Genomic DNA, 24322 nt, shown 5'->3' with positions numbered 1-24322 from the left:
TGATCCCTGGTCGGGGTGAGTGAGAGATATTTCTCTCTCACATGGATATTTCTCTCTCTCTCCCTCCCCACCCCTCCCTTCCTCTCTCTGACATCAATTTATAAAATATTTCTAAGAAAATAACTATGAATATTTGAATATTAAAGATATGAAATTTTAGGTAATTCACATCTCAAGGGATATTTTATACTCAGTGCCTTAGTAGTATTCTCAGAACAATGAACTTTTTCTTAACAGTCATAGGTATATAATTTTTTATTTTTTTAATTTGAATATTCTAAACAAAGCTGACATTTACTCTAGACAGAGTAAAAAAAAAATTATTTCTCCATCTCCTTAAGGCAATGATTCACTTTCCTGGTCTAAGGAAATGTCACTACCTAGGAGGCAGCAAGTAATTACAGATCGGAAAACAAAAATCTGACAAGCAGCAATTCAAGGTAACCAATCAGCAAAATAAATTATTTTATAGAAACCTATAGATTTTTAATGCCAGTTGCTTAAACAGATGTACATATATACTCAGGAAAAAAAATGTGAACTTCTAAATTATTTTTATTTACCATTATATTTTCAGTCCTGGTATTATTCTATTTCTTATTGTTTTTGTTTTAATTATTTTAATAATTTTGTTAGTTCTTAAAATTTGTTATAGACTTTACTAGATGGCCAACTAGAGATTGCAAAAGCATTGCCTCAAGCATCAAAGCCAGAACTCAGACTATAATAACAAAAAGAAAAAGAAGGAAAAAGAAAAGGAAAGAACAGGAAAGAAGTAAGGAAGGGGAAAGAAGGGAGAGAGAAAAAAAGAAAATTCTTTTTCTTAGGTCAATATTTAGTCTTTAATACATTTTTGATTAAACATGGTTAATGTTGACAGTATGGCAGGAGTCCCCCTTTCCCGCCCCTTTGCCCACCTCCACCCCTCCTCTCCCCCTTGCTTGGCCTTCACCACACTATTGTCCATGTCCATGCATCTATGTTCTTCAGCTAATCCCTTCACTCTGAATCCAGTCACTCCTAGCCCCTCCCTCGGGCACCAGCCAATCTATTCCATGTATCCATTTTGTTCATCAATTTATTTTGTTCATTAGATTCCACATATTAGTGAGATCAGATGGTATTTGTCTTTCTCTGACTGGTTTAGGATCATACTCTCCTGGTCCATCCATGCTGTCAAAAAGGGTAAGATTTCCTTTTTTTTTTTTTTTTTACAGCCGCATAGTATTCCATTGTGTAAACGTACCACAGCTTTATAAAGTGGTAAATAAATATGATATGTACATCAAATGTATTTCTATGGAACCATTAATAAGAATGAGCTATGGGGCCCTAACTGGTTTGGCTCAGTGGATAAAGCATCGGCCTGCGGACTGAAAGGTCCCAGGTTCGATTCCGGTCAAGGGCGTGTACCTTGGTTGCAGGCACATCCCCAGTAGAGGGTGTGCAAGAGGCAGCTGATTGATGTTTCTCTCCCATCAATGTTTCTAACTCTCTATCCCTCTCTCTTCCTCTCTGTAAAAAATCAATAAAATATATTTAAAAGAAAAAAGAATGAGCTATGGGAAAATGTCAGCTATATTAGGTAAAAATAAAGTAAATTATGGAATATGATTAGCATGATCTTACTTAAATATACTGTATATTAATCTTCACACACACACACAATTGTCTCTATAAAGAAGAAAGGCTACATGAGGAATCTAATGAAAAAAAATGAAATGACCAAAAAAATAGGACCCAAAGCATAGAGGCATGGAATAGACTGACATACCTCAATGTGGGGTGGGGGGACGAGAAGAGATAAACCTAAGAACTTACATACTTATATGCATAGCCCATGGACACAGCCAATAGGGTGGTGAAGACCTAGGGTGAGGGGAGGGGCTTGGAGGAGGGGGGTAAAGAGGGGGAAATAGGAGATATCTGTAATGCTATCAATAATAAAAAATATATTTAAAAATATTTAATTAAATTAAATTTAAAAAAGGAAAAGGCTACAAAAATATACTCCAAACAGTGTTTAGCTCTGGGGTATGGGTTGTCAGTGGAGGAAGAAGAGAGAGACTTTTACCTTCTATACTCTGTACTGTTGTCATTATTTAATTTTATTGTAATTATTACACATATTTTAATAATAACTTTAAAATACTCAGTCACACCAAGGCTCAAGAAAACTGAGGTCGTTATCCTGGTGGTTCTTAAGCAGATATAAATGGACTTTGTCTTTCGTTCATACTCACTCACAGAGAACCTAAAATCCACACACCTGCTATCTTTTCAGTCCTTTAGTCCTTCATTCCAAATGGTTTCATTAAGCCCAAACTCTTAGGCAGTAGAAAGTCACTATTAAAATGTTAATTGGTACCTATAATATAATAATAAATATATATTTGGTCTCTGCTCCCAAAATCCTTAGAATCGCTGATGTGTCTTTTATATGCCTAGGAGATGACTGGTGATAGGGGCTCCTGGAAAGCCCCAGGATGGAGCTGGTTGCAGGAGAATCTACCATGGGATTGGAAGAACTCACCCTCAGACCTCTAGGAGGGAGAGAGGGGTCAGAGGCCGAATTAACCGTATGGTCCATGATTTAATCACTCATAACTAACTGAAGGGAGAGCGCTTCCAGGTTGGTGAACACATGGAGGTGAACTGCCCGGAGAGGGCCTGGGTGCGCCCTGGTCCTTCCCCCTGCCTCACCCTCTGCATCTCTTCTGCTTGGCTGTTTCTTTTCATAATAAACCAGTAATCTAGCAGGAATCAGGTTTCCAGAGTTCTGGAGCCATTCTAGCCAATTATTGAACCCGAGGAGGCAGTCATGAGACCCACCGGCTTGTACCCAAATCGGACAGATGCTGTGCGTACTCTGGGGACCCACTACTTGTAATTGGCATCTGAAGTGGGCGGGGGGGGGGGGGCAGTCTTGGGGGCCTGAGATCTTTACTAATGGCGTTAGGGTCTGCGCTAACTCTGGTTCGTGTCAAAATTGAGTTAAATGTAGGACACACAGTTGGTGTCCACAGAGAATCGTTGGGTCTGGAAAACCCCACACATCTGGGGTCAAAGGTGTTCCCGGGGTGCTGGTGGGCTAGTAGAAGAAAACACGAGTTTTTCTTTCAATGCCCAAAGGAGACCACACAGCAGGTAGGTTGTGGAAAAGAAAAGTCAAAATTAGAATTCTTCTGATCTAAAGCTCAGTCCTCAAGACTCATGGAGGCACTTACTACGTAAAAACTAGAGCTCTGCCCACCTGCCATGTGTCAGGTACATGACAGGAAAATGGCCATGTGATCGGAAAACAAAACCTCAGTGGTCAGAGTTCAGATGAGGATTCCAAATATACTTTCGACATCAACTTCCTGCTTTTTATTTCTCACTTGATACCCTGCTGGTTAGAAGACCTGTATTTTTTTCTTTATAATTTTTACTTAAATTATACATTCTTTCATTGCTGTAGTTGTAGTTGGAAAGTTTATCAATTTAACAACAACATATTTTGTTCCAAAGTTCATCTTGTATTTAGAGAATTCTTAGAGAGGAGTTTCCTTTTGGCTAGTTTCATTTTTAACCACAGAAATTTGCACACTAGATCGACTCGCTGAAGTAAATATGGGTGTGGCATAAAGGCTTCCTAAATATACTTAGGAGTTTTTATCTGTAGCTCTTGTTTAACAGTGGAAAAATACAAATTTTCACAAGTTGATACATAGTGAGGCAACCAGGTTTGATTTCCGCTCTGTCCTATTAACTCTATACCAAAGCAATCCTACCTTCATAAAACAGAAAGGTAGAATAATAAATTTCTTCTCTGATAGTAATTTCTGAGAGTACCATAGGAAAGTTTTCATGACTCTCCTCTCTGACAAACATATACATACCAATATGTATTGATTGCTTTATTCTGTGCCAGACATGCGTTTCATAGGAATTATAAAGTACATAGCTTCAAGTCCTAGCTGGTTTGGCTCAGTGGATAGAGTGTCAGCCCTCGGAATGAAGGGTCCCAGGTTTGATTCCCCACCAAGGGCAAGTACCTGGGTTACAGGCTCCATCCCCAACCCTGGTAGGGGCACATGCAGGAGGCAACCAATCAATGTGTCTCTCTCACATCGATGTTTCTCTCTATCTCTGTCTCTCCCCCTCCCTTCACTCTCTCTAAAAATCAATGGGAAAATATCCTTGGATGAATATTAACAATAAATAAATTAATTAAAATACAATAAAACTCATATCTTCAGGAAAAACCATGAGGCGAGTACTATCATTACCCCATTTAATAGATAGGGAAAGTTAGGCATAAAAATGCTAAGGAAATCAACAAACAAGTGCTGGCGAAGATGCGGAGAAAAAGGAACCCTCCTGCACTGCTGGTGGGAATGCAGACTGGTGCAGCCACTGTGGAGAACAGTATGGAGTTTCCACAAAAAAACTGAAAATGGAACTCCCATTTGACCCAGTAATCCCACCTCTAGGAATATATCTCAAGAAACTAGAAACACCAGTTAGAAAGGATATATGCACCCTATGTTCATAGCAGCACAATTCAGCATAGCTAAGATTTGGAAACAGCCTAAGTGCCCATCAGTAGATGAGTGGATTAAAAAACTGTGGTACATATACACAATGGAATACTACGCTGCTGTAAAAAAGGAGTTCTTACCATTTGCAACAGCATGGATGGAACTGGAGAGCATTATGCTAAGTGAAACAAGCCAGTCAGAGAAAGATATATGTCACATGATCTCACTCATTTATGGAATATAATGAACAACATAAACTGATGAACAAAAACAGATCCAGAGACAGAGAAACATTGATCAAACCGTCAAACCTCAGAGGGAAGGTAGGGGAGGTTGGGGGTAAGGGAGAGAGATCAACCAAAGGACTTGTATGCATGCATATAGGCCTAACCAATGGACACAGACAACAGGGGGGTGAGGGCATGAGTGGGAGCGATGGGGGGAAATGGGGGGATAAGGACACATATGTAATAACTTAATCAATAAAGAAATTTTATTTTTATTTTTTAAATAAATCTTTATTGTTCAGATTATTACAATTGTTCCTCTTTTTTCCCCCATAGCTCCCCTCCACCCAGTTCCCACCCCACCCCATGCCCTTACTCCCCTCCCCCCCCCCGTCCTCATCCATAGGTGTATGATTTTTGTCCAGTCTCTTCCCGCACCCCCCACATCCCTTTCCCCCCAAGGATTATCAGTCCACTCCCTTTCTATGCCCCTGATTCTATTATATTCACCAATTTGTTCTGTTCATCAGATTTTTTATTCACTTGATTTTTAGATTCACTTGTTGATAGATATGTATTTGTTGCTCATAATTTTTATCTTTACCTTTTCCTTCTTCTTCCTCTTCTTAAAGAATACCTTTCAGCATGTCATATAATACTGGTTTGGTGGTGATGAACTCCTTTAGCTTTTTCTTATCTGTGAAGCTCTTTATCTGACGTTCAATTCTGAATGATAGCTTTGCTTGGTAGAGTAATCTTGGTTGTAGGTTCTTGCTATTCATCACTTCGTTGTTTTTTTTTAATATATATTTTATTGATATTTTACAGAGAGGAAGGGAGAGGGATAGAGAGCTAGAAACATCGATGAGAGAGAAACATCGATCAGCTGCCTCCTGCACACCTCCCACTGGGGATGTGCCCGCAACCAAGGTACATGCCCTTGACCGGAATTGAACCCGGGACCCTTCAGTCCACAGGCCGACGCTCTATCCACTGAGCCAAACTGGTTTCGGCGCTATTCATCACTTTGAATAGTTCTTGCCACTCCCGTCTGGCCTGCATAGTTACTGTTCAGAAATCAGCTGACAATCATATGAGAACTCTATATTCAGTCATTTGCTTTCCTCCATTTCTTTCATTTGTGATCTGTTTCTTTGTCTCTGCATTTTGGCTGCTTCCCTGAGTTGATAGAGTGGCTTTGTGTGCTAGGTGTCCTATAGGGCCCAGTGGCTCAGCTTCTCCAGTTACCTGAGGTGCACCCATTTGTGGGCTGTGTGAACAGTCTTGTTGTAGTTAAGCCTTGATTGTTGTTGGTATCACTGGGAGGAATTGACCTCCAGGTCAATTGGCTGTGAGGATTAGCTGTGTCTACGATGGGAGAACTTCTGTGCTGGAGACACCCTTATGAGGCAAGACTTGCTTCAGTGGGGCTTTGGTGCTCACTGAGTCTGTCCCCCGAGTGTGTCCCTTATGGATCTGAGGAGTTGTAATCTGGATGGTCCCACTCTGACCACTGGGTACACTGGCTCTTGGATCTCCAAGGAGGTTCTAATTTAGCCTCTGCCTGAGGCCACCCAGCAGGAACTATGGAGAGATCTGCAGATTCCTCTTCTTTGTTTGGGTTTTGGAGGTGCCCAGATGAGGCCCAACTGTGAAGCAATGCAAGCTGCTGTGGGGCCTTGAGTCTTCTTTTGGATGTTCTGGGTCTCTCTGACTCAGCTGCAGTTTGTTAGGTAAGTTTAGATTTCAAAGGACCAGGCCATTCATATGCAAAAGCCTCTGCGCACAGCTTGGATGGGGTGGAGTCTCAGGGCTGAGGAAACAGCAATGGCTTCCCATCGGCCCTGCCCTAAGAGGCCCCCGGGTCGCAGTGTCCCTTGGTAATCGCTGCAAGCACCTCTGAGAGAAAGCCGCCCTCGAGTTCTGCCCGATGCCAGACAGTCCAGTTTCTCCCCGTATGAGTCTGGGTCCCCAGAGTCTCGCCCAGAACTGAAATTCAGAGCAGTTGGGAGCCTGCGTCTTGCTCCGGATTGAAAAAGACAGCCGCCCACTCAGTTGCCAGCCCGTTCCATGCACGAGCATGCCTTTGTACCTCTGCACTTTACTTCCGCAGCTCCTCTGAGTCTCACTGTGCTTTTCTCTTCCCTTCCAGTTGTAGAATTTCCACTCAGCCAGCCTTCCTGTGGTTCTGGATGATGTTCGTTTTGTCTTTTAGTTGTAGTTTTGAAGTGGTTGTGCCAGGCAGCAAGTTCAGGTGTTTTCCTATGCCGCTATCTTGGTTTCTGCCCAATAAAGTAATTTTTTAAAAAATGCTAAGGAAGGGGCCACTGCACCACTAATAAATGGTGTCCTGGCAATCTGACTCCATAGCATAATCCCTGTGCTGTCCTGCCTCCTTTTTGTTATTTCATTCTAACTGATTTCCTATACTCTCGCTGCCACATAAGAATAAGAAGATATTTGTCTAAAACGACTTTCTCCCACTAGAATACAAGTTCCCAAGAGGAGCTTCTAAACCTGTGTCTAGCACAAAGTATGGACTCAATCAATGAGTTGAATGAATGAGCTCAGGAGAGTTCTGGCTTTCCCAGAGAATATTATCAGACTGATAACATCATACGTGACCAGTTCATTTAAGAATTCCCATGGTCTGATGCAAGCAAGGAAGCATACGTTAGTTACCTTTCTCTCTTTTATATGTTTCTATCTTTCTCACAAGATGAGGTGTGACAGTGTTGCAGAGATACTCCAGCAACGTCAGATCATCTGCATCTATTTTAGCTTGTTTCTCCAGATGTCCCAGGAGGCTTAGCGAGGTCTGCAAGAGAATCAGTGGAGTCATATTTACTTGCCTACCAATTATCCATTCATTCACTAAACACTGCCTACATGGCCACGAGGCACCAGGTTTTGCATTGATGAATAAGGTAGGTTGTTTATCCCAGAGTAGTTCAATAGCGTGGGGGAAGAGGTATTACCAAGTAAATCTCTATACAATCTGTATTAATATCAAAAGCCAGTATACTAGTATATATGGTTTCCCCCCAAAATGTATACACATCATGTCTATAATTTCAATTGCATTTTAAAAATGAACTGTATTTTAATAAACACTGCCTTTATAATTATTCAAAGTGTGTATACGTTTTTGGGGACACCCTGAATACTACCTGCCATTCAGTGCTTCCCATATATTAACCTCAAAAACAACTCAATGAGATAGATACTACTGTAATCTCCATTTTAAAAATGAAACAGCTGAAGCACAGAGAGAGTACACAACTTGTCCAAGGTCACAGAGCCCGTAAGTGGCAGTGAAAGTCTCCTGTATTAACCATTGAGCTGTACTACCTTTAACTCAGCAGCAAAACAGAGGCACCAAGGAAATTAGCAAAAAATGTTTTGAAAAAATTTTATATTTGGTATTTTAAAAGAAAAATCTCTTAAGTACTCCTGGGAAAAGCTGCAAATTGACTAGTATTATTTTAATATTGAATTACATGTGGGATAGAAGGCACCAAATCTTTTCAATGATTAGGGCTTCTCAATGTATTAAGCTGCTTCTGGAAAAAAAAAATGAACAAAATTATACTCGAGCCTCCAGAAAAGAGAAAATATTCAGAAAGTGAACACTATTAGCAGAGTTGGATGATGAATGGTTGAACAGTTGAAAAGGGACAGTGTGCAGGATATTAAGAAGAAGGCTTTGAGTAGAAACCATGGATGAGAGCCAGGTCATGGCTGGAGCAGTGGGCTGATAACAGACGGTGAAAGAACACAGTCCATGGAGAAGTTTGCCCAAGTGTCCCATGGGCCAAGGGGTGCCAATAGTAGTTTTTAAGAACAGTAACATGAATAGATTTGTTTTTAAATAGGAGTCTTGGGAATAGGTTGGAAAAGGAATGGATTTGAGAGAAAATATTGGCAGAAAGGTTAAATACTCTGGGGAAGAGATGACCAAGACCTGGTGGTGGAAATGCAGAGGAGGCCCTGGACTTGAGAACATTTCTGAGTTGTAATTTGGTGAGTTTTTAAGTTCAATTGGAAGTGGATGAAGAAGTGAAGAAAGAGTCAAAGATGACTTAAATGGTGATGCCACTCAATAATGTATCATCTATTCAACATAGCAGCTTCACACAGTTGCACATGGGAGGTGAGACTTGAATTGAACCTTGAAGGATGACTAATGCTTCCCTGCCAACATGGAAAAGGACATTCCAGGCAAAGAAAACCATGTGGGGAAATGGTGAGAAACTAAAACTCTGCTTATGTGGACTTCCGTGGTGACTTCAGCAAGAATAGTTTGGCTGGAGTGATGAAAGCTGAAGCCATACTGGAATGCATGGAATGTGATCAAGAATGGAGGGAGTGGAGAAAGAGTGTGTGGAGACTATTCTTTCAAGCAGTTTGGCAGTAGAGAGAAGGAGGAAGTTAGAGCAGTAACATAAGGATGAGGACGGGTTCATTGGAGAGTGTGTATATATATGGTGCAGTCTATGAAGTGCTGGTATGGAAACTCACCTAGGTTTCCATACCAGGACTTAATAAGGCTACATTATCTGCAATTGCAATTGCAAAAAAATCAATCTGAGAAATAAATTCTTTACCGGCCAGAGGAACAAAAATGACCTTTGTAGGGTATTCTAAGTTTCCCACATACATATCTAATTGTAGAAAGGGAACTAAATGAAGATTAAAAGGAAGTATAAACATAAAATAAATAAAAACGTTAAAGAAGATTGTGTAGTATATACACATGTGGCCATGTACTCTAACAATGTAGATATATTGCAACCAAAAAAGGGGGTGAGATAATAGGTATAGTGCATGCAAAGTAAATGTTCAACTGTTGTAAACAATCACACTGAATTCATGTAAAAATGACACAGGAACCAGTTTGAAGAGGCTACCACTGGGCCAAAATGGGACAATGTGAACTTCAATGAGGATAATAATTGCAATAGACTGAAACCCATCAAATAACCCATCAAATATGAATTCAAATTTGTTTTTTATAATGGGTCACTTTCAGAGAATGACAGGAAACCAGTCAGTCATCATAAACACTGGGTAAATAAAAGAATCTAGGATTTATATATAAACTGTATCGCCAGGTAACCAAATAGACAAGGGGGAAACAAATTACAGAATTCAAAAATCCCATTTTGCACCCTCCCCCCCAAGAATCAATATATAAAACTGTTAAACATCAATAGTTGCTAATATCAAAAAAGAGAGACCCTGGCCAGTGTGGATCAGCTGATTGGAGTGCTGTCCTGTACACAAGGAGGTGACAGGTTCGATTTGTCATGGCGCACACCCAGGTTGCAGGTTCAGTTCACGGCGCACACCCAGGTTGCAGGTTCAGTCCCCAATCGGGGCGCATACAGGAGGCAGTCAATCAGTGTTTCTCTCTCACATCAATGTGTTGTTGTTGTTTCTCTCTCTCTCTCTCTCTCTCCCTCCCCCCCCCCCTCCTCCTTCCTCTCTCTCTCCCAAATCAATGGAAACATGCCCTCAGGTGAGGAGTAAAAAAAAGAAAGAGAGAGAAAACCAAGATTTCTGTACCTCCCAATGAAAGGATGCAACAAAAGACCACTATGTTCTTGTCAAAAGGATCTAACCTGAGTCTGTTGAAGCCTCTGAATTCAGTTGCCAATTTTCAGGAAAAGCAGAAGATAGAAGAGCTTGCTGCACTGCACCAAGCACACACATTAGCAAAACCTAGGCTAGGGGAAATTCTATGGGCCAATTGTCCTCGGGGTCTTCCACACATTTTAAGCAAAAGAAAGGGATTGTGGGAGGGGAGTTTAACCTATAGATTAAAGGACACTTAAGAGAAAAAACTGGTCAAGACTAAATTGAGGTCTAGAGATGCACAGGTAAGTGATAAAACCATAAAGAAACATAAGACCCCGGTTACTATAAAAGCCAGGACAGTGGATGCTTCTAGGGGCGGGTAAGGGACTGTGATTGGGATGGGGCACATGGAGGGGTTTCTGGAAAAGCTAGCAAAATTCAACTTAATTTCTTAACCTGGGTAGTGGTTTCAAGGATATTAGCCTTATAATAATTCATTTAGTTGTATGTTTGTCTTGTGTCATTTTTCTGTATTTATATTTTGGTGTGTGTTTTTCAAAAAAAGAAAAGAAAAGAAAAGCCCTAGCCAGTTTGACTCGATGGTTAGAGCATTGACCCATGGGCTGAAGGGTCGCAGGTTCAATTCCAGTCAAGGGCACATACCTTGGTTGTAGGCTCGATTCCTGCCCCTCCTACCCCCCACTCCCTACCCCCATCCCTCACCTCCTGTCAGGGCATGTGCTGAAGGCAACCAATTGATGTGTCTCTCTCACATCGAAGTTTCTCTCTCTCTGTCCACTCTCTCTAAAAATCAATGGGAAAAAAAAATGTCCTCAGGTAACAACAAAACAACAAAAAATGTGTAAAAAAATAACACAATAACAGGAGGCTATCAAAACTTCCAGGGCTATCGAAGGAGGAAAATGAATAGATTCTGACAAGGGGTAATAATGATGAGAAAGTCACAAGTATATCTTTGCACACCCCATCATGGTGGTTTAGTTCATCTTGCCAATCCCCCCACTTATTCATTGTAAAGTCACATAAACAGAAATTCCAGGCCTTTTTTTTTTTTTCCCCAGAAGGAAGAGAAAGGGGTAGATTGCATCGCAAGATTCTGGGGAAATAATGATGAGTAGATTCAGCCTCACCCCCAAGGAACTCATAACCAATCTTTGGGAGACCGGGACCTCTAGAGATGACCAATCAAAGGATACAAAAGGCTTAAATTCCTGAGGGCTCTGAAAAGGGGGAAAAAGGACTCAAAGATTATGGCCACGACAGAGAAATAACCTGCTCAGGTCTATAGGTCTGACACCAAGAAACATGTTTAATGAATTACTAGCATGGTCTTCACTTGACCTACCACATGTAACACAGCTTCCCATTCCTTAGTTGTTTTTTAAGTTATTCAATATTAGTTGCTCAGAGAGAATGTGACATGGTGGCTGCACATGAAGGCTCAGAGAATTGGTGAGGTTCTCATTCGTAAGTTGAATGGGGGAATTTATAGCTGTTCACTTAGTGCTACATTTCATAACTTCCATATGCCACATGTATTTTTGTATGTTATGAAATGTTATACAACTTAGAATCTAATTAAAGGAGCGGTTAAATAACACAATTAAAGTCATGTTACAGGGTCAAGTTTGAAAATTGGTCCCTTCAGAAATTAACTAACTACCTTGCCACAAGCTGCTATTGGAGGCAAAAGAGAAAATATAGGTGAAACCAAGATGGCGGCATAGGTAGACACCTAAACTACTGCCTCACACAACAATTTCAAAACTACAACTAAAAGACAAAACGGACATCATCCAGAACCACAGGAAGGCTGGCTGAGTGGATATTCTACAACTAGAAGGAAAGAGAAAAGCACACTGAGACTCAGAGGAGCTGCATGAGGCAGAGGTACTGATACGTGCACATGAAGAGGACTGGCAATTGAGTGCGTGGCTGGCTTTCTCAAGCAGGAGGGAGACACAAGCTCCCAACTGCGCTGAAATCCAGTTCTGGGCGAGACTCTGGGGACCCAGACTCATACAGGGTGAAACTGGAATGTCAGGAAAGAGAAAAGCACACTGAGACTCAGAGGAACTGCGGAAGGCAGAGGTATGGAGGCGGAAGGCAGAGGTACCGAGGCGGAAGGCAGAGGTAACAAGGCGCACACGCAGAGAGGGCTGGCAACTGAGTACGCAGCTGGCTTTCTCAAGCGGGAGGGAGACAAAAGCTCCCGACTGCTCTGAATTCCAGTTCCGGGTGAGACTCTGGGGACCCAGACTCATTCGGGGAGAAACTGGACTGTCTGGCAGCAGGCAGAACTCGAGGGCGGCTTTCTTTCAGAGGTGCTTGCAGCCATTACCACAGGACACTGAGACACAGGGGCCTATTGGGACAGGGCTGATGGGAAACCAATGTTGTCTGCTCCACCGGGAGACTCGGCCCCATCCAAGCTGAGCACAGAGGCTTTTGCAAGTCTTGTCTCATAAGGGTGTCTCCAGCACAGAAGTACTCCCAACATAATCACAGCTGATCCTCACAGCCAATTGGCCTGAAGGTCAATTCCTCCCAGTGATACCAACAACAATCAAGGCTTAACTACAACAAGACTGTGCACACAGCCCACAAAGGAGTGTACCAAGAGTGTGCACCTCAGGTAACTGGGGAAGCTGAGCCACTGGGCCCTATAGGACACCTAGCACACAAAGCCACTCTATCAACTCAGGGAAGCAGCCAAAATGCAGACAAAGAAACAGGTCACAAATGGAAGAAATGGAGGAAAGCAAACGACTGGATATAGAATTCAAAACCACGGTTACAAGGTTTTTCAAGAATTTTCTAAAAAAGGCCAATAAATTTAGCGAGACCCTTGAGGATATGAAAAAGGACCAACTAGAAATTAAGCATACACTGACTGAAATAAAAAATATTATACAGAGATCTAACAGCAGACTAGAGGATCGCAAGAATCAAGTCAAAGAGTTGAAATACAAAGAAGCAAAAAACACCTAACCAGAAAAGCAAAAAGCAAAAAGAATCCAAAAATATGAAGATAGTGTAAGGAGCCTCTGGGACAACATCCGAATTATGGGGGTGCCAGAAGAAGAGAGAGAGCAAGATATTGAAAACCTATTTGAAGAAATAATGACTGAAAACTTCCCCTACCTGATGAAAGAAATACATTTACAAGTCCAGGAAGTGCAGAGAACCCCAAACAAAAGGAATCCAAAGAGGACCACACCAAGACACATCATAATTAAAATGCCGCCGAAACCGGTTTGGCTCAGTGGATAGAGAGTCGGCCTGCGGAGTGAAAGGTCCCGGTTCGATTCCGGTCAAGGGCACGTACCTTGGTTGCGGGCACATCCCCAGTGGGAGGTGTGCAGGAGGCAGCTGATCGATGTTTCTCTCTCATTGATGTTTCTAACTCTCTATCCCTCTCCTTTCCTCTCTGTAAAATATCAATAAAATATATTTTAAAAAAAAATGCCAAGAGCAAAAGACAAAGAGAGAATCTTTTTTTTTTTAAAATATATTTTATTGATTTTTTACAGAGAGGAAGGAAGAGGGACAGAGAGTTAGAAACATCGATCAGCTGCCTCCTGCACACCTCCCACTGGGGATGTGCCCGCAACCAAGTTACGTGCCCCCGACCAGAATCGAACCTGGGACCCCTCAGTCCGCAGGCCGACGCTCTATCCACTGAGCCAAACCGGTTTTGGCCAAAGAGAGAATCTTAAAAGCAGCAAGAGAAAAACAGTTAGTTACCTACAAGGGAGCACCCATACAATTGTCAGCTGATTTCTCAACAGTAACTATGCAGGCCAGATGGGAGTGGCAAGAAATATTCAGTGATGAATAGCAAGAACCTACAACCAAGATTACTCTACCCAGCAAAGCTATCATTCAGAATTGGACGTCAGATAAAGAGCTTCACAGATAAGAAAAAGCTAAAGGAGTTCATCACCGCCAAACCAGCATTATATGAAATGCTGAAAGGTATTCTTTAAGAAGAGGAAGAAGAAGAAAAAGGTAAAGATAAAAATTATGAGCAACAAATACATATCTATCAACAAGTGAATCCAAAAATCAAGTGAATAAAAAATCTGATGAACAGAACAAGCTGGTGAATATAACAGAATCAGGGACATAGAAAAGGAGTGGACTGACAATTCTCAGGGGGAAGGGATGTCGGGGGTGCGGGAAGAGACTGGACAAAAACATACACCTATGGATGAGGACGGTGGGGGGCGGGGGTAAGGGCAGAGGGTGGGGTGGGAACCGGGTAGAGGGGAGCTATGGGGGAAAAAAGAGGAACAATTGTAATAATCTGAACAATAAAGATTTATTAAATTTTTTTAAAAAAGAGAGAGAAAATATAAAGTCTTGAGGCCCAAAAGAGAGACACGCAGCTACTTCCCTGCCAATATAGCAAGAATATTAGCAAATGTGACAATACAGTAAGAATATTAGCAAAGAGCATTATATTAACATTAAAAGCATTACTATTAGTTCCAAGCACCTATTTAGCTCTTTGCAAAGCACATCTTCAAAGTGTTTCATTTGATTTCCATAGAAACCTTATGTGGGAGACCCTGCGAAGTCCACAGGAAAGGACCCACAGCTCCCTCAGACACCTCGATCAGTGTAGGTGACGAGCGATGAGTCCCACTCTGCCTTTATTTCCCACCTTCTCATTTCCTGGGTGTGCCCTGAACATTTCTGTATCATAAAACATAGTGGATGTCAGTAGCAGTTAATCACTTACTGCACGGTTACTGTTTGTCAATTACAGGCCCTATGCTCATGCCTCACATACATTATTTTCTTAAATCCCCTCAACCGTGCTGGAAGGAGCTGGCATGGTACATGAGAACATGGAGACTCAGAAATCTTCGATCACTAGCCTCACATATGGAGAAATTGGGTCACAGAACCAGCACTCGAATCCAGGCCCGTTCGACACCAACGTCAATATTCCTAACCTTTGATGATATTGTCTCCCGCAAAAAGTAAACCACCTTGAAAACCCTTCCCAGCATCTTCCCAAACGCAGATTAAAGCGATGCTCACAAGGACCCCACTCTGTATGACCCACTCACCGGCGTCTCGACTTTCGGTAAGGACTCCTTCAGAAGGAAGATCATGCTCTTCAAGCCCTCTGAGTCGATGTCTTCTGACAGTTCATAGAGCAGGTTTCTAAGACACACACCCAAAGAGACAAATGAAGCCTCACGTGCAGAGGACCGCACTGTGAATCAAGTGCATCTACCAAGGTTCTGTCTCGGGTACATGACCACAGCCCTGTGATTAATCCCACTTTACAGATTCAAAAACTAAAACTTTGAGCTTCCAAGTGGCCTCCTAAATTAAGATAACACCGTAAACAGTGGGGACAGGCCTTCTGGTTCCAAGGCCAGCGCCAGGAAAGCATAGAACACGGTTTTGGCCTTCCATCTCCCAACTCCATTGGAGGAATTCTGGGTTACTCTATAGGCCCTTGTCACAGAGAACCTGATGCCGGGCAATGTCAAGTCCACTCTTGAAAAAGAAAGGACAATACCCCGACTTCTGGGTAGTCATACAGTGAATCACCAGAAAAACTGAATCTTTCACTCACACACTGATGCCTCTGCACGCCAGAGACCAGCCCTCAGTTGTTGAACAGCAGAGTGGAAGTAATGATTTCCAGCATTCCCGCACTGAGCTGAGCGAGGGCAGTCCAAATGTTAAAGCCTGAAGGACATAATCACCCAAGCGATTCCTAAGACAGCACTTCGAAGGCTCCTCCTTCTGAGGGGCTCTGCCGCTACCGTGTCAGGGGACAATGTTAAACAGTGGTGTCTAAGGTCTAACCATGATAGGCCTGACATCTGCATCTTACCTCTCCGTGTCTCACCCAAAACATGTAACCAGACACGCCATAAATGATATCCCTCCCTCACGCAGAGACAACATTTTCACTCTGCTTACTCGTATTAGTCATTCTTTCCTTCTCAAATTACTGAATATAGGCAGACACACCCAGAAGAGAGGACTGCCTGAGGGCACAGAGGCTGGGAAGGAGAAAAGCATGGGCCTGCTGTGCTGGGGTGGGCTTCCCAAAGCTGAGGGAAGCCACTGCCAGGCCCCGAGAATCCCAGCCTTTCACCTCAACAGTACCTAGAGCTGAGAAATCTCCGAGCATTGCTAGGTCAGTGACACCCAAGGAGGTGGATAAGAAAGAGACCTAAGAGATCTTAATCCCAGTCTCCTTTCTTTCTTCTTCTTCTTCTTTTTTTTTTTTAATCTTTATTGTTGAAAGTATTACATAGGCCCTCCTTTTTTCCCCATTAACCTCTTCCAGCCCTCTCCCATCCCCTGCCCCTTAGGCCCTCACCACCCCATTGTCTGTGTCCACGGGTTATGCATACATGCACACAACTTCTTTGGTTGATTCCCACTCTCCTCACCCCCGCCTTCCCGCTGAGGTTCATGCTTCTCTGTCTCTGGGTCTATTTTTGATCATCGGTGTATTTGGTTCATTAGATTCCACATATGAGTGAGATCATGACACCCCAGTCTCCTTTCAAGGCCCACTGGCCTGAATGACCCCTAACTGGAAACCCATTCTGCCTTGATGGCAGTCCCCTCCTCACCTGAATGGGGACACCTTCTTCTGGGTGGGCAGCAGATCCTTCACTTGCTCTTTGGTGTAGCTGAGATGCCTCAGCAGCGAGTTCTGCTTCATGATGTAGAGGAGTTCCGCCAGGAGGAAGGGGTCTTCCTCACTCAGCAGCTCCTCGGTCATGAGATGCTCAAAAATATCCAAGGCCGAGCTGGACCTCTCCAGCTTCTTGTAGGCGACGAAGTCTCGGCAGAGAAACTTTAATTTTTCCACCTCTAGGTCTCCAAGGTTTGAATCAATCTTCAGAAGCCTTCTGCGCAGCTTCTCCCTACTGGTATCCTCCTGATTGGGAATCCAACTCTGAACGCGAGATGACATGGCCAGCCTGGAAGAGACAGAGAGATGGGGTAGCCCGTGAGGGAGTCGGGACATGGGGCGCCTCCACTTCCCAGGCCCTCTCCCGCCTTCAGCCTCCTCCCTTCCAGGCATTAGACTTTCCTGGAAGTGCTGAAACATAAAAATTACTGACATGAAAATGACTGCACAGTTCACTCAAAAACCAACAGACAACACTTGTGTGTGAACCCTTTGGGAGGTCTGCAGGGAGCTTTTGGGAACCCATTTACCCTGACTTCTCTGAAATCAAAATGTCCCTGTAGAAGCGAGTGAAATGGACAACTCAGCACAACCGTTCCCGTTGGAGTTCGTCTTCCGGTTGGAGCTCTTTTATTTTAAAAAAAATTTTTCTTATTGATTGATTTTGAGAGAGAGGAACCTCAACTTGTTTTTCCACATATTTATGCATTCATTGGTTGATTCTTGTAGGTGCCCTGACCGGAGATGAAACCGGAAGCCTTGGCGTTCTAACCAACTCAGCTACTCCAGGGCGAGCTGCCAGGGTCTGGTTGAACTCTTAAGTCATTGCCATCAAATGGCAGAATTAGCACTTAGATTTATGCCCCACATTTTAGAAATAAAGCAATGGGGGGTGGGGGTTATATTTCTGAAGTGCTTACCAACTCAAGGATAGCAAGGTAATATTACTAACCATAGCAGGACAGGTTTGTAACCCACAGAAAGAGCAGCCATAATCCTAGACCCCAGACATACAGGGAGGTTTTAGACAAGGGTTGCTCAAATCAATATAGAAAGTCACAAAGTAACAAAGTCAGTATTTCCACATAACTAGTTCATAAACTGGTCTTTTCTACACTAAATTTCATAGGAATAAGAGGATCAATAAGTTGATAACATTTTTCAATGTAATATTATTCATAATATAAGGACAAGGTATATATCCACTATGCAAGACTTGGCTATTTAGAAAGAAGAAACTACTTTCTAAAGGAAAGAGAACATAGCAAAAATGAAACATCAATAACAAAGAGTGGTTATATCTAGATGGTATAATTATATAAGATATAAATTTTCTTCTGGGCTCCTGTGTGAGTTTCTCAAATCTTATGCAATACACACATATTACTCTTATTATTAGGAAAAGGAAACAGCCCTAACCGGTTTGGCTCAGTGGATAGAGCGTCGGCCTGCGGACTGAGGGGTCCCGGGTTCGATCCCGGTCAAGGGCATGTACCTGGGTTGCGGGCACATCCCCAGTGGGGAATGTGCAGGAGGCAGCTGATCGATGTTTCTCTCTCATCGATGTTTCTAACTCTCTATCTCTCTCCCTTCCTCTCTGTAAAAAAACCAAGAAAATATATTAAAAAAAAAAAAAGAAAGAAAGAAAAAGGAAACAAAAAAAAATGGGATCATCCATGGGATCTTCCTATTCTAACACATTATACATTTGCCTTGAAGTTTCCTGAAGTTCTTAAACCTCTAGCTTCCTGTTTGGAGACTAGCGTATTTCTGCCGGTAAACGGCTGTGTCGAATGAAGCCTTCCTAGGGCTTTTTAAACTTTCATTTTCCCTGGGAAGGCTAATAAATCCAGGCAGAAATAGTGCCATTGCTGAAAACTAGAGTTTTTGCAAGTTTCTATGACAGAAAGCAAGGGGGAAATGCTGGAGTGTAAGACCCCGGGCAGGGGAAATGTGTTAATTACATACCTTCAAATCACAGTCCACGGATCCTCTAGAAGTAAGTGGTTCTTGGGGAAATTACCTGAAAACAAAGTTTTAAAGGAATTAGGATCCTCTTTGTGCTCCAAGTTTCAAGAAACCTCCATTTACACGGGAGGAAAACTTAAGACTCGCTGCTGACTTTACAATGAATACTGGCACCTCAGGTTTAATATTAATTTCCTGCTGATGTCATCGCTGCCCTTCCCCTTTCCCTTTGCGGGCATTAGGATAATCCTGATCAACAGCACCTCCTAAAGGCACACTATAGAGCTCAGGATTTAAGTGTTCCAGCCTTTTTTTTTTTTGGTCTTAAAAATATGTCCATTTTCCAACCTCCTCCTTCCCCAAATTTACTTAAGCTTTAAAATAAAACCCAGAATCTCATGAATAGTAGTCACCCATCTTAATCTTTTCTCAACAACTCCATTTACAAATTAACAAAACCAAAAAAAAATTTTTTAAGCAAAAAGGAAGAAGAAAAAGAGAAGGAGGGGGAGGAGGAGGAGCTGAGAGATAAGCCAAGTTGAGGTATTTGCAAAGAAGTCAAATAACAGTAGACAAACTGATGCAGTCTCTGCCCTCACAGCACATTTAGTCCAGCAGGAAAGAGAATTTGAAGACATTATTTCTAAGAATGAAAACAATACCTAACACATATCACAATTACTATGTGTCAAGCGTGCTTTGTTCACTAAATCACCCAATGACCCCTTCTTTAAGACATGAAAACAAAGACACAGAAAGATTAGGTAATTTGCCCAAGGTCATACAACGAGCTAGTGGGAAACCCAAAACTCAAATCAGCAAGTTTGGCTCTAAATCACTACACGATAATTCAAATGTTGCCAAGTTCAGGGAAGAAGTCCAGAATCTTAGAAAGATACTTTATCTCTGAAAATAAGTAAAATTTATTATGCTTTATTAGCAAATGTTAAACTGCCATTTCCAGATCTCAGGCATCATCTAGAGAACTTCTGGGTCTAAGAAAGACAAGTCCTGCCCTAGCCAGTTTGGCTCAGTGGATAGTACATTGGCCTGAGGACCAAAGGGTCCCAGGTTCAATTCCAGTCAAGGGCTTGTACTCAGTTGCAGGCTCCTCCTGGCCCAGGCCCTGGTCTGGACTCGTGCAGGAGGCAACCAACTGATGTGTTTCTTTGACATCGATGTTTCTCTCTTTCCCTCTCTCTAAGAATCTATAGAAAAATATCCTCGGGTGAAGATTAAAAAAGAAGAAGAAGTAAAAGAAAGACGAATCCTAGTGGTGATGGTCGCACAACAGGTAAATGTATTTAATGCCACTGAAGTGCACCCTTAAAAATGGTTCAAATGGGGCTTCCAGTCCAGATGGCAGCAATGGTAAATGCGGTACTCGCACCCTCCCACAACCACAGCACTTTCCCAATAGTGGACAGCTTTCTTCCCAGGCCCCAAAAGTTATCCAATAAGCCCCAGAAGGGATGGAAATGAAATGGCCAAAAGAGCAAAGGCGGGAATCGGGAGACGGGAATTCTGCTGGAGAAACGGACAGCGGCGGGTTCGCGAGCCCGGCTGCGTCTTTCCGGCTGCAGTGATGGCTCAAGAAGCAATGGAATATGATGTTCAGATGCAGCATCAGCCGTGGGCAAACTACGGCCCGCGGGCCGGATCTGGCCCGTTCGGCTGTTCTATCCAGCCCGCGGAGCCGAAAGAGCAGAGGGTTCTCTTGCTCTCCCTTTGCTCCTTCACCAGCAGCAGTGTTAACATGGCAACGTCGGGAAACACGGCCGCAGCTCCTTCTTCTGAGTGGGCGGATTTATATCCCCATTCAGTAGAAGGAACAACCTCTCCATCTTCCAGAGGCTCCTTGTAATGCCCGCGGACGTGTCCCCCGACATCACCCTGGGAATGCGTAGACACCTTATCGTGGTGATGTAGGGAGACACGCCCCTGGAGAGCACAGTATCAGAGCATTAGCTAAAAAGGAGACCAACAACACTGTTCCCACTGAAGTTGATGTTTTAAAGACCAAAAACCTTTCAACCCAGTCTACATTGCCATCTACATCTACGTCCCGGGCATAATTTGGAAGTTGCACTAAAGAAAATGTTTAATTTACTGTTTACACATTTTGTTCTTTTCTATTTGTTTTAGTTTTAAATTATTTTATTATATTTAAGTTTAATTTGAAAGGCTTTTGTACCTTTCCTTTGTTAGGCAATTTTATTTTGTCTTTGCCATCTTCAATATAAGGTATGTTATTGTGCTATGATTCCTCCATTTTTTGAAGTTTCAAATTACAATAATTAGTGTTTACAGTCTTCTTGTTAAAATGTTTGAAATGAATAAAACTATTGAAATAAAAAAAAAAGACCGTACCCTTTTATGTAATGATGTTTACTTTGAATTTATATTAGTTCACACAAACACTCCATCCATGCTTTTGTTCCGGCCCTCCGGTCCAGTTTAAGAACCCATTGTGGCCCTCGAATCAAAAAGTTTGCCCACCCCTGAGCTAGATCATAATGCTCTAGAACAACTTTCTCCAGCTGAACCTGTCAGCAGCCTCCAGGGACCACCCTCACTGCAGCCTGCTCCTGCTGAAGGGGTCAACAGCCAAGGGGAACCACCCTCACTGCAGCCTGCTCCTGCTGAAGGGGTCAACAGCCAACGGGAACCACACCTGCTGCAGCCTGCTCCTGCTGAAGGGGTCAACAGCCAAGGGGAACCACACCTGCTGCAGCCTGCTCCACAGGTGTCCATTGACCTGACAGAGGAAGTGGAGCTCTTGGGAGAAGAGAATGTGGAGAACATCACTCCAGGAACTTCAGAGGAGCGCAGGCAGGGATCTGGTGCTAACCCCACCATCCGAGTGGCTTCATTGCACTCAGTGAGCAGCTTCAGGAATGGGCTACTGAGACTTCATGGCATGCTAGAATGCCTGAGACCCCCTCCAGACAACAATGTGGGGCCAGTAAGAACCAGGAGGAGGAGAGGGACTGCTTCACGCAGAGCGAGAACCGGAGGGTCTCAGAGGATGGACAGTGCCAGGTCCAGAGCAGCACCATTGGCTGCTTACTTTCAAGTGAGCAGGAGCCAACCTCCTTTGCCAACTACTTCTCATGATTCAGGGGCTGGCAATCCTGGATCTGGAGACTTGCAGGTACCAAGTAGTTCTGATTCTGACAATGAAAGTTCCCTAGAGTATGAAGAGGTGGTTGTGCAGACAGACGAACCTGAAGTTGCCGTTTTAGAAGAACAACCAGGAGGTGTTTCAGCAGAGCAGAAGTGGTGGAAGAGACACTCCCCAAGCAGCAGGCTCCCCAGAAGTCCAGTTTTCTCCTGCCTTCAGTTTGTACAGATGAGGAAGAAGGGACACTTGCACAATACGTTTAGAACAGTGGACTAATGCTGGGGATCACCGGCTTTCTGCTTTACGCTGTGGGCACCTCTTTGGGTTTTGGTGCATTTCTAAGTGGCTCACAGGACCGACACGAAAACGCCCCCAGTGCAACAAGAAAGCCAAGCACAGTGACATGGTTGTCCTTTATGCCCGAACCCTGAGAGCTTTGGACACTAGTGAACGTGAGCGCATGAAAAGTACCTTATTACAGGAGTGGATGCTAAGGAAGCAGGCAGAGTTAGAAACAGCACAGTGCGGGCTCCGACTTCAAGTCCTCGCTGAGGAATGCACTAAGCTTCATAATCGTGTCCAGGACTTGCAGAAACTTATTCTGCAACATCGGGATCAGCTCTTACTGAGCTCCCAAGGACCTTGGCTAAGCGGCTCGCCCTGCAAACAGCCCCAGCACAAGTACTGTTTCCAGAAGACCTTCACAGTGTCTCAGAGTGGAAACTGCCGAATTATGACCTACTGTGATGCTCTGGACCAGGCGTCCTCAAACTACGGCCCGCGGGCCACATGCGGCCCGCCGAGGACATTTATCCGGCCCGCCGGGTGCCGCTGCCTGTCCTGCTTAGCAGCTGACTCGTCCCGGGCCCGCAGTGAGCATAGGAATTTGTTCATAGTTTTGTTTTTGTTTTTAACTATAGTCCGGCCCTCCAACGGTCTGAGGGACAGTGAACTGGCCCCCTGTTTAAAAAGTTTGAGGACCCCTGCTCTGGACTGTCTGGTGGTGTCACAACCTTCTCCTCAGGCCGCCTTTGTTCCAGGCTTTGGTGTTAAGATGTTCAGTACTGCCAACATGAAAAGCAGTCAGTACATTCCCAGGCATAGCAAACAGATCCGAGGACTGGCTTTTGGCAATCAATCCAAAGGCTTACTTCTCTCTGCTTCCCTAGGTAACACTGTTAAACTGACCAGCCTGGAGACAAATACTGTGGTCCAGACTTATAATGCTGGATGTGCTGTCTGGAGCTGCTGCTGGTGTCTTGATGAAAACAATTACATCTACGCTGGACTGGTCAACGGTTCAGTTCTGGTATATGACCTTCGAAACACGAGTAGTTATGTCCAGGAATTAGTACCTCAAAAAGCCAGATGCCCACTGGTGTCCCTGGCATACATACCCAGAGCTGCCTCGGCTGTATTTCCATATGGTGGAGTGTTGGCTGGAACCTTGGAGAACGCTGCCTTCTGGGAGCGAAAAACGGGCTCTTCTCATCAGCCTCCCGTGCTGCCCGTAGAGCCAGGGGAGCTGCATAGACTTTCAGACAGAAAGCAGCACCCGACACTGTCTTGTGACCTACAGGCCTGGTAAAAATCACAACACTTTACGCAGTGTTCTGATGGAGATGTCCCACAAGCTGGATGGCGCTGGAGAGCCAGTCAGCTCCTGCCATCCTGTACAGACATTCCTTGGGGCGCGCACTTGCAAACTACTGACCAAAAATGCTCTTTTCCAAAACCCAGAGAAGAGTGGCAGCATCCTGGTGTGTGTTGGGGATGAAGCATCATATTCTGCCCTGGTATGGGATGCTAGCAGTGGCTCCTTGCTGCAGGGTCCGCCGACTGATCAGCCTGTCTTGGACATCTGTCCATGTGAGGTGAACCATAGCAGCCACGTGGCTACCTTAACAGAGAAGATGGTTCAAATCTATAAGTGGGAGTGATCACGGTCTTGAAACTTACAAGGCATTGCCACTGGTTAATGTTCAACGTTGTTTGCTAGCACCTAACAGCCTTGAGCAAGATCCCTGCTTATAGTCTGGCCTAGAACTTTTGGGAACATGATTCCTTTGGTTTAGTATGACTCTAAGATTCCAGGTCACTAAAACTACAGATTGTGTATTATGTCCATCAAAAGTGTAAGTGACTGTTACTGTCTACATTGACCATTTCTTGGGTTAAAAGCCTTCATGAATCTTTG

General features: G+C 43.5%; 2 protein-coding genes across 2 annotated transcripts in view; one reads left to right on the top strand and one right to left on the bottom strand.

Moving 5' to 3' along the window:
• Positions 1-19176, bottom strand: part of CASP10 (caspase 10) — a gene marked incomplete at its 3' end in the record, with an annotated part of 33484 nt that extends 14308 nt beyond the window's left edge. The window contains exons 1-4 of the mRNA XM_080671127.1: positions 19002-19176; positions 16969-17322; positions 15433-15529; positions 7433-7568 (exon numbers count right to left, since the gene is read on the bottom strand). Coding sequence (XP_080527253.1) covers positions 7433-7568; positions 15433-15529; positions 16969-17315 — 580 coding nt within the window. The 5' untranslated portion in view covers positions 17316-17322; positions 19002-19176. The remainder of the gene's footprint in view (positions 1-7432; positions 7569-15432; positions 15530-16968; positions 17323-19001) is intronic.
• Positions 19177-20586: 1410 nt separating this feature from the next.
• On the top strand, positions 20587-24065 carry LOC308248754 (E3 ubiquitin-protein ligase RFWD3-like; the record flags this gene model as incomplete). Its single annotated transcript, XM_080669045.1, is given in 6 exon segments — positions 20587-20625; positions 21508-22273; positions 22276-22362; positions 22365-22868; positions 23106-23644; positions 23646-24065. Coding segments are annotated over 6 exon segments (2355 nt in total).
• Positions 24066-24322: the final 257 nt, after the last annotated feature.

The sequence above is a fragment of the Plecotus auritus genome (assembly GCF_963455305.1).
Source record: "Plecotus auritus genome assembly, chromosome: 5".
NCBI lineage: Eukaryota > Metazoa > Chordata > Mammalia > Chiroptera > Vespertilionidae > Plecotus > Plecotus auritus.
Note: the sequence above shows the minus strand (reverse complement) of the source record. Positions and strands in the feature narration are given on the sequence as shown.